At 43.9% G+C, this 13759-nt stretch overlaps 1 protein-coding gene and 1 long non-coding RNA gene across 2 annotated transcripts in view; one reads left to right on the top strand and one right to left on the bottom strand.

The window, feature by feature from the left end:
* Positions 1-6616, top strand: part of CTSD (cathepsin D) — a 25958-nt gene extending 19342 nt beyond the window's left edge. Inside the window, exons 5-9 of the mRNA XM_081841666.1 lie at positions 1197-1396; positions 2344-2466; positions 2802-2946; positions 4367-4465; positions 6179-6616. Coding sequence (XP_081697792.1) covers positions 1197-1396; positions 2344-2466; positions 2802-2946; positions 4367-4465; positions 6179-6349 — 738 coding nt within the window. The 3' untranslated portion in view covers positions 6350-6616. The remainder of the gene's footprint in view (positions 1-1196; positions 1397-2343; positions 2467-2801; positions 2947-4366; positions 4466-6178) is intronic.
* LOC309330804 lies at positions 6514-10580 on the bottom strand. Its single transcript, XR_014151585.1, has 2 exons — positions 8340-10580; positions 6514-8209 (listed from the first exon to the last, which is right to left on the bottom strand). It is a non-coding gene; the product is annotated as an uncharacterized lncRNA (long non-coding RNA).
* Positions 10581-13759: the final 3179 nt, after the last annotated feature.

The following is a 13759-nucleotide window of genomic DNA, read 5'->3' on the forward strand; positions in this document are numbered from 1 at the left end:
CATTTAGCACCAAGCACTGAAACTTAGTTTCTGAAAAAGCTTCAGCCATTGTGTCTCGTTATAAGGAAAGGGGAGCAAGGGAGACTTAACTATGATATGCATGTAATCACTGGCTGATGAAGCAACTTTTACAGGGCAAAGTTGTCTTGTCCCTTTTTTATTCTTAGGAGCGTTTGCTAACAGAGCAGAAAAAATCAGAATAATCATATACTAAGTTTTTTGTCCTGCCCTTCCCCCCAAAGACAATTAAGGTGGCAAACCATAAAGCAATATAACAGCATGATTAAAAAATAAAGCAAGGAAAAACTTCGAGAGCATCTAAAACCATATTAAAATAGCCACATGTTCTCACATCTAATAATTTCAAGGTTGCTAGGAACAGTATCTTTCAACCATCAAATGCCTGGGTGAGCAGGGATGTTTTTAAAATTCCTCCTGAATGTTAACAGTGAGGAAGACAAGCAAGAGATTAGAAAGAACAATTCTGACATACCAAACAGAATATTTGCCAAGTCTCACAATTTCATCATATCTGGTCATAAATTGAGTGGCGAAGAAACAGTCTAGATGAATTCATGTGAAGCCCTGGATGGTATTTCTTTCTCCTTCCCACACCCTGTGCCGCCTTTGGTCAGATTCACCTGGTATTGCTCACTTTTGTGGCTCTGCAGCAAGGAAGGGCAGGAGCAGAAAAAAGCAGAGCTGTTGCCACAGTGACTCTCAAGGTTTGAAAATTGTTGCCTGGGGGAAGTTCAGAGCTTAACATCTCTGCGATTTCAGAGAGGTGATAAAACTTCCTCTTTTCAGCAAGCATTTGGTTCTGTGTCTAGTTCCTGTATTCTGTGTTTGTGGGTTTTTTGTTACACTCGCCTTTGTTGTTGCTCACAGCCTTGAGCTTTAGGAAAGCAGTTTAATCGCTTAAAAATTACAAAATGAATACAATAGCAAGATGATAATGGAAGTTGCATGGCTTCTAAGAAGGCAACTGCATGCTCCTTATCAGCTTTTATGTTTTTCAAGATTGCTCTGTTTGTTCCATGTGCCTTTATATGGCATGTATTGAGAAGGGAGGGATCCTGGCACCACTTGAGCATGTTTTTATCTTACTACCAGAAGAATGATACCATATTTGTTCCAATAATGGTGCAAATGTGTATGTTTTGGGTTCTCCCAACCTTCATTTCTCTTTCTCCCAGATTGGTGACCTGATTGTCCAGAATCAGTTGTTTGGTGAAGCTGTCAAACAGCCTGGTATCACTTTCATTGCTGCAAAGTTTGATGGCATCCTAGGCCTGGCATACCCTAAGATCTCTGTGGATAAAGTGTTGCCTTTCTTTGACAATGCAATGCAACAGGCACTCATGGAGAAGAACCTGTTTTCCTTTTATCTGAACAGGTGAGAATGTCACCTTGCTTTAACTTGTGTGCCAAGGACCAAAGGGAAAGGCCTTTCCATCCCCAAAGGAAACGTCTTAATTATTTCATATGTGTGGTGGTGGTGCCTACATTTGCTGCGTAAAGATAAAGCCCTTTTAAGAAGATGGAAAGATTATGTGTGGCATCCATTAGGAGAAGAGGGAATATCAGGTTGTGATGGACAGGGGAAGAAGTTCCTGTTTGTCATTTAGAAATGTCCTGATATCCTTTGGCTCATTTCTGTCTTGTGACTCACACCCAAATCTTTATTCTTTTTTAAAAAAAACCACAATACAATACATGCACAAAAAAATCAGTGCATAACATTGATTACTATATGGTGCAAATCACCTGATCATGAATAAAGAGTCCTGCAGCATCATATAAGAAATGCCCCATTGTTACTGGGTATGGGCCAAGGGTTTCCCCAGCAGAGTATGCTCACAACTGTGAAAAGGGCTCAGGGAACCAGCAAATGAGCACGACACAGGTGCAGGCTCAGAATGGTCTGAAGGCTTGCAGTGCAGCCCTATGGGAAACCATACACAGACCAGTCTTGAGCTCTTTAGATAGACCACCATGGTGTGTGTGATAAAGGATTGCCACCCAATCTGGTGCACATGTTACTTGGGAAGATATCTGTTGAGTTCGGTTTGGGCTTTCTCACTGGTAGGACTGCTTAGGGTAGCAGAGCTGTTGAAAGCCAGACTTAAAGAAATATGCCAAGTACACAAAGGGGATGGCATTGCTTCCCTTGGATTCTGGGGGCCTTTTCCCTGTCCTGCATCACTTCTGTATCCTTGTCCTTATGTGTTTTTTCCACTTTACATTTCCAAAGTTCATTGAGTGTATTGCTCTGAAGCTATGGATCTCCCTCCGTTTTTGTACTAACATTTCCCTTCTCCACTTGTGTGCTGCCTCTTCTAGGGATCCGAAAGCAGCCACTGGAGGTGAATTGCTTTTCGGTGGGGTGGACCCACAATATTATACTGGGGACTTCACCTGGGTGAACGTCACTCGCAAAGCTTACTGGCAGATCCACATGGACAAGTGAGTTGCTTCTCTCATTTGTTTCACAGGTGCACAAGGGGGTCCATAGTTTATTAGCATATAGATTGCCTGCAACAAAGCATTGTTCTATATCCCCAATAGGAGCTGTGTAACACCATGTAGGGCTTGCAGTAAGCGAGGACTCCGGGGGGGGGGGGGGAGAGAGAAAACCCCACTCTCCTAAAATCTTCCATGCTGTGCCATGTAGCACAGAAGGAGTTCAGTCCCCAATGCTGAGGATATTGCTACACCCAACTGCACAAAGGTGGGTAAAATTGAATTCTTTATAAAAAAAAATCAAAAAAAAAAATCTGGGAATTGTTGTCTTCTTCCAGGGTTGACGTTGGCAATGGCCTGACTGTGTGCAAAGATGGCTGTGAAGCTATTGTAGACACAGGGACCTCCCTCATTACAGGCCCAACAGATGAAATTAAGCAACTGCAGAAAGCCATTGGAGCTAAGCCAATCATTAAAGGACAGGTAATGTGGGAATGGGGTGAGGTGGTGGGTCTAATGTTGGGACATCCATATGTGCAGCCTGACTACTGTTTCTCTCTGGGCTGGCTAGCCTGGGACCCTCCAGATGTTGTTAGGCTCCGGCTCTACTCTACTCCACACATTGAGCACACTGGCTGGGGCTGATGAGATTTGGGAGTCCAACATCTGAAGGGTCACAGGTTCTCTAGCACTGCTTTCTATATATTGGTTTTGGTCTCAACTGGGTTCAGATACAGCCAATAGCTTGGATTGCTACCTCAAAAGCAGCTTGGTTACTAGTTCAAAGCAGTTCAAATGTTGGGTAACCTTTATGTTACAGTACTGCAGCTTTCCCCCCACAACCAGACCTGCTTAGGAAGAATTGGCCATAATCAGTGGCGTAGCGTGGGTTGTCAGCACCCGGGGCAAGGCAAGTAATTTGCGCCCCCTAACCCGTGGATTTGCGCCCCCTAACCCGTGGATTTGCCCTAACCCCAGATGTTGCGCCCGGTGCGGCCGGCCCCCCCTGCACCCCCCACGCTACGCCACTGGCCATAATAAGTTCTATACACCCTTCCTTCCACCTCAGAGGATTTTCAGGTCCATACTCCAGTCTGGTTTATACAGCATGCAGGACTTCTTACAGTGTCAACATCCCACATGTTGCGCTTCGCATTGGCGCTTGTGCGTAATTTTAGCATGCCTGTGATCAGCAGCCTCTGCAGGTGTGCCATCGACATCCTGTCATTACATGCAAACAGACCAGTGGCTGAGGGAAGAATGCTTAAAATGTGGCTCAAGTGAGGGCTGAACCCCTTACACTCAAAGGGCTTATTTGTAGCCTGCATGCTGGGTAAGCTGGGTCTAAGAGAACTCCCTCAGCCAATAGTATAGGAGGAGAAATTCTGCTACGTTCAGCTTCAGCTGCTGCTTCAGCACTTTGAGAATTGCTATATAATGATAAATTTCCTGTCTATGTAGTTCTTAAAAGGTACAGCAAGGGAGGTCCACTCAAGATATGGATCTTCCATCTCTTTAACTGCCCAGATATATGGCTTTTTTGTGGGAAAGGCATCAGAATGTGGCACTAATGAAGTGTAAGAGGTAGTAGTAGTAGTAGTAGTAGTAGTAGTAGTTTGGGATTTTTATAGAGAACTTAATGTTCACTGTAATCCTAGCAATGAGCAGTGGCTCAGTGCTGCCCCTGTACTGCAGCTGAGGACAAGATGTTTGTTGCCAGCAGGAAAAATCCAGGGGGTGCCCCTGTTCCAGGAAGAAGAAGAATAGCCTAAACAAGTCCCTTTTAGGGAGAAGGGTGGAGTGTAGGAGTCACTAGCTAGTTCTTGTCTACACACCTTCAGGAGTCAAAATTCATAGCTCTACAACAAGGTTCTTATACTTCCAATTTATTTTTATTTTTCAGTACATGCTTCCGTGTGATAAGCTGTCTTCCCTTCCCACTGTGAACTTGGTCCTGGGAGGGAAATCCTATGCCCTCACTGCAAATCAATATGCCTTGAAGGTAAGTTCAAAACTATTTATGAGATCATCCTAAGAATGCTCACCAACCTATCCTAGAAGCAGCAGTTTTGGGTCCCCCAGATGCTTTTATTGATGTTCATCCAGCATCTAGTAATAGATTTGTTATATCTGCACTGGATCCTGTGCACTTCAGGGAAATAGCTAGGACTCTTAAAAGCACAATGGACTCTGCCTTTGTGTCTTTTTACATGATAGTTAGTTAAACCTTAAGACTGAGTTCTCTCATTGCGTACCAATTACAGTGGTGCCCCGCAAGACGAATGCCCCGCTAAACGAAAAACCCGCAAGACGAAAGGGTTTTCCGATTTTTAGCGGCTTCGCAAGACGAATTTCCCTATGGGCTTGCTTCGCAAGACGAAAGCCCATAGGGAAATCTCCGGGGACAGCGGGGAAGCGCAGCGCGCCTTCTCCTCTGTTCCTGGACCTGTCCTGAAGGCTTGCGGTGGGAGGTCCGGGAACAGAGGAGAAGGCGCGCAGCGCTTCTCCTCTGTTCCTGGGGCTTGCGGTGGGAGGAGGGTTTTTCCTCCCCACCGCCAACATTCAGAACAGCATTCTGAATGTTGGCGGTGGGGAGGAAAGCCCTCCTCCCACCGCAAGCCTTCAGGACAGGTCCGGGAACAGAGGGGAAGGCGGCAGTGCTTCTCCTCTGTTCCCGGACCTGTCTTGAAGACTTGCGGTTGGAGGAAGGTTTTCCTCCCCACCGCCAACATTCAGAAGGCTGGCGGTGGGAAGAAAAGCCCTTCTCCCCCGCCAGCCTTCAGAAGAGTTCCCCGCAGGGCTCTCCAAGCTGCGGATAGCAGCCTGCTGCCCCTATCCACAGCTTGGAGAGCCCTGCGGGGAAGTCCTGCAGGGCTCCCCAAGCTGTGAATGTCTGCCCCGCGCGAGTGGCGCTCTGAAGTAGAGAGCCCCTCATGCGGGGCAGCAGCCTGCTATCCGCAGCTTGGAGAGCCCTGCGGGGAAGTCCTGCAGGGCTCCCCAAGCTGCGAATGTCTGCCCCGCGCTTCAGAGCGCCCCTCACGCCGGGCAGCAGGCTGCTATCCGCAGCCTAGGCAGCCCTGCAGGAACTCTTCTGAAGGCTGGCGGCGGGAGAAGGGCTTTTCTTCCCACCGCCAGCCTTCAGAAGGCTGTTCTGAAGGCTGGCGGTGGGGAGAAAAGTCCTTCTCCCCCCGCCAGCCCTCAGACTGTCCCCGGACCTGGTCTGAAGGCGGTCTCCCTAGGAACGCATTAATTGATTTTCAATGCATTCCTATGGGAAACCGTGCTTCGCAAGAAGAAAAACTCGCAAGAAGAAAAAACTTGCGGAACGAATTAATTTCGTCTTGTGAGGCACCACTGTACTTAAGTGAAGGATTAGTGAGCAAATTCTTTTGGGGGAGGAGCAGGAAGAGGACTGAAAACTAATAAATATTGTGGGGGACAATAAATGCTGCTTAAGTGGTCAATGCACATCTATAAAACATTGTTTGACCACGGTTTTTCTACAAGGATATGTTTGGGCTTTTATATATATATATATATTGAAGAGGGATTGTATGCATGATCTTCTTCAACAACTGGTGGCTCTTTAGGTGCTCCTGAACACTAAACTGCAAAAGGAAGCAAACAAGGTACAACTATAGAGAAGACTAATATGCTCTCGCTCGTTCACTCTCTTGTTTTTAAAAAACCCACACCTTCTTTTCTCTCCCTGTAGGTTACTGTTCAAGGAGAAACTCTTTGCTTGAGTGGATTTTCAGCCTTGGATGTCCCACCACCTGCTGGACCTCTTTGGATCCTGGGTGATGTCTTCATCGGCGGTTATTACACCGTGTTTGATCGAGATAATGATGCCGTTGGTTTTGCAAAAAGCACTGGCAGTGTGTAAATACAACTGACAACCACCTCCCACTCTCTCTCCAAATTCACCCACAAACACACTGGAGTTTTCTACTGTGTCTTGTAGGCATTAGGAACAAAATCAGGAAAGTTAAAAGGAAAAAAAAATGACACTTTAAAATTTAAATAAGAAGGAGCAGAGATCTTTAAAAAAAAATAATAATCTGAAAAGCTACTAGTGACCATTGAACAAACACTTGTCCTTCCTCGAATGATACAGGCCATAGAAAAGTTATAATAAAAACATACCTAAGGAGCCGCAGCATTGTATGAGCTCTTCAAACATCTGGTTACTTGACATGCTATTCCTTTTTAAGCATAAGAACTATAAATGCCATATTTAAATTAACACAGTTGCAGGGGATTGGACTAGATGAACCCTTTGGTGTTCCTTCCAACCCTACAATTTTATTATTTATCCGCTCCAAAAAAGAACCCTTTATACATGCTTTTGGATTCACTTGCCTAGCTGTTCCCCATTTTTAATTTATTGATATATATATAAAGGCAACATAGAGAACAGAATCTTTCACAGTTGTTTATGGGGGAAGTGCTAGGTAGTTGGGAAGTTACCACGGAATTTGCATTGGGCTAATGATCCCCGTAGTATTTCTTGCATTGTGGGGATGTGGGAATATAGCAAAATTGTCCTGATTTGCATTTTTAAAAGAAACGTAGCAGGTCCACATCACTTTGGGTTAGATGGGCTCCAATGAGTAGAGAGTCCTTGGGAAGTTATAACTGTGGAAATGGATATTTCTATAAGGTATGATTGGGTTCTCCATCTCATATTTTATAAACGGCCACAGTTTTGATTTTGGTCTGAGCAACCCCATTCAGGTACTGTAGTTTCACGATACATTGTTACAAGTTCTTTCTCTTGGTTTCCCACACCTTACATAATTCCCAGCTTCTTTTGCGGGTGTAAGCAAAGTGACCATGATTTTTGTGAGATCTTTCCTGCTCAAGGTTGCTTTGGAGATTCATCAACTTGTCAAATATGGCCTCTCCCCACACCCCACTATTAAATCAAGTCACAGCTACTCTGACACTCGTTTCTCAGTACAGAAAAATCCTGTAGATCTCTTGATAAAACAGGGAACCTTGGGTGTGGGGCAAGTTCAACATGCCCTTGCAGAAAGCACGACTGATCTTCCTGCTCAACAGCTGACAGGCAGGGGTTTGAATCCTGCTTGGTCACTCTCTCCCTCCAACCCCATGGGCCAACTTTGGCAGGTGGCCAGGATCATCCACCTGCCAAGAGTTGACCTGTGGGTTGTGGGGAGATCTGGCTCACCGAGCCAAAAAGGTTCCTCACCATTGTTATGAAACTTACTCTGCTATGAGAAGCTTGGTCTCTGCACAGATTGATTCTGGTTACCTAGACTTTTATGGAAAGTGTTTTATAAAAAGAGCTGCCTCTGCATTGACGTCTATTTTGGCCTGGCAAGCAGAAGGCATGAAGCAGCCCTTCAGGACAGGAAGGTGGAGGTAAGCTAGGTAGATGTTAGTTGAACAAACTGGAATGTCATTGTTTAGTTGGTAAATGAAGTCTTCCAGTATCTTTTTAGATAAATCTGAAATGTTCCATTGATATTTTGGAGCCCAGCCCTAAGGTTGCGAGACAGCACGGATAACACAGAACACAACTTTTAGATTAAACAAAGAGCTGTTCTGATGCAGAGCCAAGCACACTTCGCTGAAGATGCTTTATTTTAAACTAGATGAAATCTGGTTCATGAAGAGCAACACAATAGAAAAGCTGGTGAACAAGGGGGAGTAAAAGGCACCAGGAATTTGAACATACATTTGTGAATAGGCTGCATGTCCTAGACCAGTGTTTCCCAACCTTGGGTCTTCAACTGTTTTTGGACTATTCCCATCACCCCTTACCACTGATCTTGCTAGCTAGGGATGATGGGAGTTGGAGTCCAGAAATAGGTGGAGACCCAAGGTTGGGAAACACTGTCCTAGACTACAACCCCACCCCCCACCCTCCTGGTTGGGTTGAATACTTTGGAATGCAGATAAGCATCAGGATATCTAGGGAAGGCTACACCTGCTTGGGATTGCTAACAAGATGCTGCCATTCAAAAAGCATGGTGTGTCTGTAAGCTTGTGAAAGATACAGAAGTATATTGGAGATGTCATTAAAACTGTAGCATCCTTCCCCAACCTGGTGCCCACCATGTTGACTGGGGCTGGTTGGAGTTGCAGTCTAAAACATCTAAAACTACCAGGTTGGGGAAGGGAGTTGTAGCATGTCCTGAGTTACGATGGGTATATTGAAATACACTTCTTTAAAATCCTTGCTTAGCTCCTCCTAACAGTCTTCAACCCTGAACTAGTAATTCAAGGTCACCGAATAGCTTCTCACTGAGTAATATCAAGTACAAATACTCTAGGAACTTTGATTTCAAACTTAAGTGCCCAAAGCTCTTCTTAAGAGAAGCTGTATAGAAAGTGTCTTAAATTTTCTTTAGGTGGTCATTCATATCAGGATAAGATTGAACACAAGTCTTTTGTCTTGAAGAGATTTTATCATGAATGCCGTATATTGTATATAAAAAAGTATCTCTCGCTCATTAGCACTGAGTGGGCTGATTGGCCGGTAATGGTATATGTTTCAGTCTCTTGGAGGCAACTGCTAACAGCAGCCTAACCACCACCACCACCACCCCTTTAAAAGGCATGTGGCATAGTCTATAAAGGAGGAGAGCATTCTCTGCAGACCTTTGGAAGGTTCAGTAGAGGAATCCGCTTGTTTGGAATACATTTAGAGCTGCTTGCCACTCCCCCCTTGTTTTTTGCTTGCTTTTTCTAAATGTGTAAGATGCTCTTGTGGCTCTCCTGTTGGGCAGATGCAAGTTGTAGCTGATCTCTCCACTCAATTTGTCATAGAAAAATTGTAATGAAAAAATAAATTTTGTCTCCTCTACATTCCATCTTGCGTCATCATTTGAGTGGTTTGGGTGGTATTTTCCAAGGAACCAGATGATCCATTCAGTACAAGCAATGTCCAAACTGGCTGAGAAACCAAGGCTAATCCAGAATGGAAAAGAAGGCACAGATCATTATGTTTACAGCACAATCCTATGCATCTTTACTTTGAAAAAAGTTCAAGGGTGATTGTATCCCCATCCCCCTCTTAATGGAATGTCCCTGTAGTTTCCAGAGCTGCTCTACCAATAGGTTTTTCAATAGAATTGCTGGGTTTCATGTAATTCTATTTAGGCAACAAACTAATCTTTTCCAGGCCCTCAATGCTACTGCTGGCAACACACTATGCAATGGCTGTACATCCCACATAGCCCATCTGCTAGGAATTGGCATATCCTTTTAAAAGAACACGATTGACATCACAGTTGGTTTTACATTTTGTTTATTGAAACTACACCTTCCTTGAGAAGTGCATTGCTTCTTGAAAGCTGAGGTTGCTGCTGCTGCTGCTGTGCTAGGGTCTGCAAAATGTTCCTAGTTGCTTCTTAAGATGGGGAGAGCTAGCAGCAAAAGACACTGACTGGGGAAGACTGAGGGAGGGGAGTGGGCAGAGGTGCTTTCTGCTCTGAGTAATTTGATTTACGATGCCTAATTCCCATATGGAGCAAGCAAATCAATTGCCTTTCCAAATACACTCTTGGTTCTTAATCTAAATTTCATTAAGCCACACACGTATAGCGCCACCACAGGCCCCAAACAGAATTGTTGCTTATGTCTGTGCTACAGAAGCAACGTCAAAGTTTTGCTAATGATAGGCTATATCTGACTTAAGTCAGATCTGTGAACTAGACAAACTTTCAAGTTCATTGATTTCAGTGGGTCTACCCTGACGTAATTGAATACAACCCGGTCATTTGCTAAATATATGCAAGATACAAATGTTTAATTGTTACACAGAGGCTATGCTTGTCTTTAAAAAACACAGGTCTCCCTACCAGAATGCAGTCACATGACCTATTTCTTCTGTGCCATGCATGGCTTTTTGTGCCTGTCTGAAATAAACAAACATTTGACAGCCTCAGCAGGAGTACTGCTTGCTGCCATATATGCTATATCAAATCAGTGCAGTGAAATGGATTCTATTATTATTTTCTTTCTTACTTTGAATACCTCGTTGACAAATTTGCTGAACATTAGCATATGTGATAGGCACACAAAAGAAAGTAGGCAAGCAATTCTCAGTATGGAAAGAGCAATTCCAAGGAGCGTTGCAAAATACAGAAGAGAGCAGACCCTATGCATTTAATTGCTGTAGAGAATAGTTATGCTGTCGTTGCTTAAAAGTCTACTACTTGCCATATGATGAACTTAAAAGTAAATAGGTGAACTTGGTGAGAAGTGGAGTAACCTGAGGTTATTGACTTGCTCTACATAAGACAAGGATGGGTATCATGTGGAACTCCAGATGTTGGACTAAAATGTCAATCCTTGTTCATTGCCGAGGCTGATGGGAGCTGTATTTTGGCACTGTCTAGAGCACGGGCAAGGAACTCTTTCAGCCTTCTAGAGGACACATCATGCCAGTGGTGAACGGGGCCAGAAGCAAACGTGGGTGTAGCAACGAGTTAATTTTACCTTTTGTACAAAAACCTCTTTCTACACACAGTCGGACATCCCTCTCCTAGGCAAGGAGAGGCAAAAAAACACATGAGGGTACAAAACAGGGCTGCTGGTGAGGGTTGTGACCTAGCGAGAGTGGGTATGGCTTGGGAGAGTCCTGAGGATCCAAGAATGAGGACCTCATTTGGCCTCCAAGCCTTAAGTTCACTATCCTTGCTAAGCAAGAGGACCACCAGTTCCCTCACCTCTGATAAAAGCAATGGCAACAGCCTCAAACTGAATGTTTCACCTCCTAGTAAAGACATTTTATTGTTTGGGAAACTATTTTTACTTGCAAAACTTCCGTAAGTGCTTTCCGTTTCTTCTACTCCTTTGGTTTATTTATTATCAGTTTCCTTTGGGATGGGAAACAAAAATGAAGTGTAGTTTAAAAGGCTCTATCTAGAGAGGAGGGGTGGGGCAACACAGAGATACTTCATGGAGGCAGCAGGCACAAGCATACCCACCTACTGATGCACAGTACAGCATTTTGAGGAGGTGGCAGAAAGGAGAGATGGATTGCTGCTGTTCTGTATTGCTTACCTCTCCGTATCTGAAGGTTCTTTGAAGCTGCCCTCGCGATCCCATCCTGTGACTTCTTAGAAGACAGCTAGATACTTCATATCAACCAGCATCTTTCAATATTTCATCCTGCCTTTCCTTAAAGGCACTAAGGTTGGCATAGATGGGGTTACTGGTATCCTCAGACAATAACTTTATGTGGTGAGAATTGGGCTGATTTAAACAGAGATACAGTGGCTTGCCCAAGCTCTCTATAGCCGAAAGTGGATTTCAACCAAGATCTACATGGTCAGAAATATATCACTATATGCTCACTAGCATACATATGTCTACACATCTTTCTTTCTCTTTCTCTTGGTAGTACTATCTTGGCTACATAATTCTACAAATCCTTCATGGAAGCCATCCACAAACCCCCATGGGAAAAGTAACTGATATATAAAAAATGAACCTCTTTGGCATTTATTATAAGCACTTTTTAAAGGAGACAGACTACAATGAAACTCAGCCTGCCTATTAAATGGAACAAATCACAGGCCCAAGGCTATCAGCTGAGAGGAAATACAGTATCTCAGGAAGTCATATTGGAACTGAAGATATTTCCTGACTATCCTCCCACCCCCAGATAAGTGGTAACTAAAGACATGGCCTTCCCTTGGTACGATAGAACTTACTCTTTGAGGCCTGCCTTACAGAGCTGTTGCAAGGGTTACTGATGTATGTGACGTGCTTTGAACTCTTTAAATATGCTATATAAATGCAAAGCATTGTTATCTATTTAGAAGCAGATGAGTACGCCATGCAACAAGGGCATACTGAGAGAGCTTCCAAAGCAGCATTTTTATTTGATTTTTTGAGATGCTCCTTATTCTATGCACAGGCTACCCAGTCAGAGCTTTTAGAATCTCAGTGTGCAGCTGAGATGATGATTCCTGGAGGAAATATTGTTAGTCATTGGACAACAGTTTCTTCCAAGAGATGCTGGTCATTGCACACTTAAAATCAAAAGGCAATGTAGTACATAGTTAAGCAACGGAATCTGTTATCAGAAAATATGAGAATGGCTACCAATTTAGCTTTAAATGGAGATTAGACAAATTCACGGATTATAAGATTACTAATAGTCATGTTGTTGTTGCTTAGTCGTTTAGCTGTGTCCGACTCTTCGTGACCCCATGGATCAGAGCGCGCCAGGCACTCCTGCCTTCTACTGCCTCCTGCAGCTTGTTAGCTACATGCTATCTTCAGATCTGGAGGCAGCATATTTCTCAATACCAATCACTGATGAATAACCCCAGGAGAGGGCTGTTGCCACCATGTCCCCATTGTAGGCTTCCTGTCCGTGTCTGGCCAGCTATTGTAAGAAAACATACTGAAATGAAACGAATCTCAAAGTTACATAAGGACATAAGAAGCCCTGCTGGATCAGGCCAAAGGTCCATCTAGTTCAGTATATTGTTCTCACAATGACCAACTAGATGCCTATAGAGGTTCATAAGGAGGACCTGCATCTGCGTGCAACAATATTCTCCCCACTTGCGATTCCCAGCAAGTGGTATTCAATTCAGAGGAAAGCTGCCCTCTGACACAACCAATGTAGCTCCGATAGGCTTATCCGCAAATGGAGTACAAAGAATCTGGTGAACAGTGAAAATCAGTCAAAATGCTCTATCATGGATCTATTAAAATATATAGAAAGGTCAAACTGAAAGTGGCGTACTTCAGAGAATAAAGGGATTCTTATAGGAAACGCATTTTACAGAATTACTCTGGATAGACCTCCCAGTCTGAAAAGAGCAAACCAATAGAAGGACCACAGTACATTATCTGACCAAAACCTTGACAAGAAGGGCAAGAATTCAGGAAAGTACCCGAAACAGAGGCTGTTAAAAAAGAAAAAGAAGAAAAAAACAGGAAAGACTGGCACTACCCCCAGACCGTTTGGATATAAAAAGTGATGCTTTTGTTTTATTTTTGAAAAAGAAACCCAGAATGGAGATAGCAAAAGATACTCCTGCTTTTTGTTTACATTTAACCCAGACTATTAGTTTCAGTTCAAAGTATGATGAACTTTTCATGCTAGTAATTGTTAGCAATATATGTATTCTCCTATACAGTATTCTCTCCAGTTGGGATGTCGGCTGGGTTTGCTTTGTGTTGGGCGGGTACGGAGAGTGCGCCACCCTCAAATCCACTGAGGCCTCAACTTTTTTGTTCTCGTTTAGCCTTAACTCTTTGACCTCCCTCATCTTTCCACAGGAAACGAGTCCCAGCTCCT

The sequence above is a fragment of the Podarcis erhardii genome (assembly GCF_964252035.2).
Source record: "Podarcis erhardii genome assembly, chromosome: 1".
In the NCBI taxonomy this organism is placed as follows: domain Eukaryota; kingdom Metazoa; phylum Chordata; class Lepidosauria; order Squamata; family Lacertidae; genus Podarcis; species Podarcis erhardii.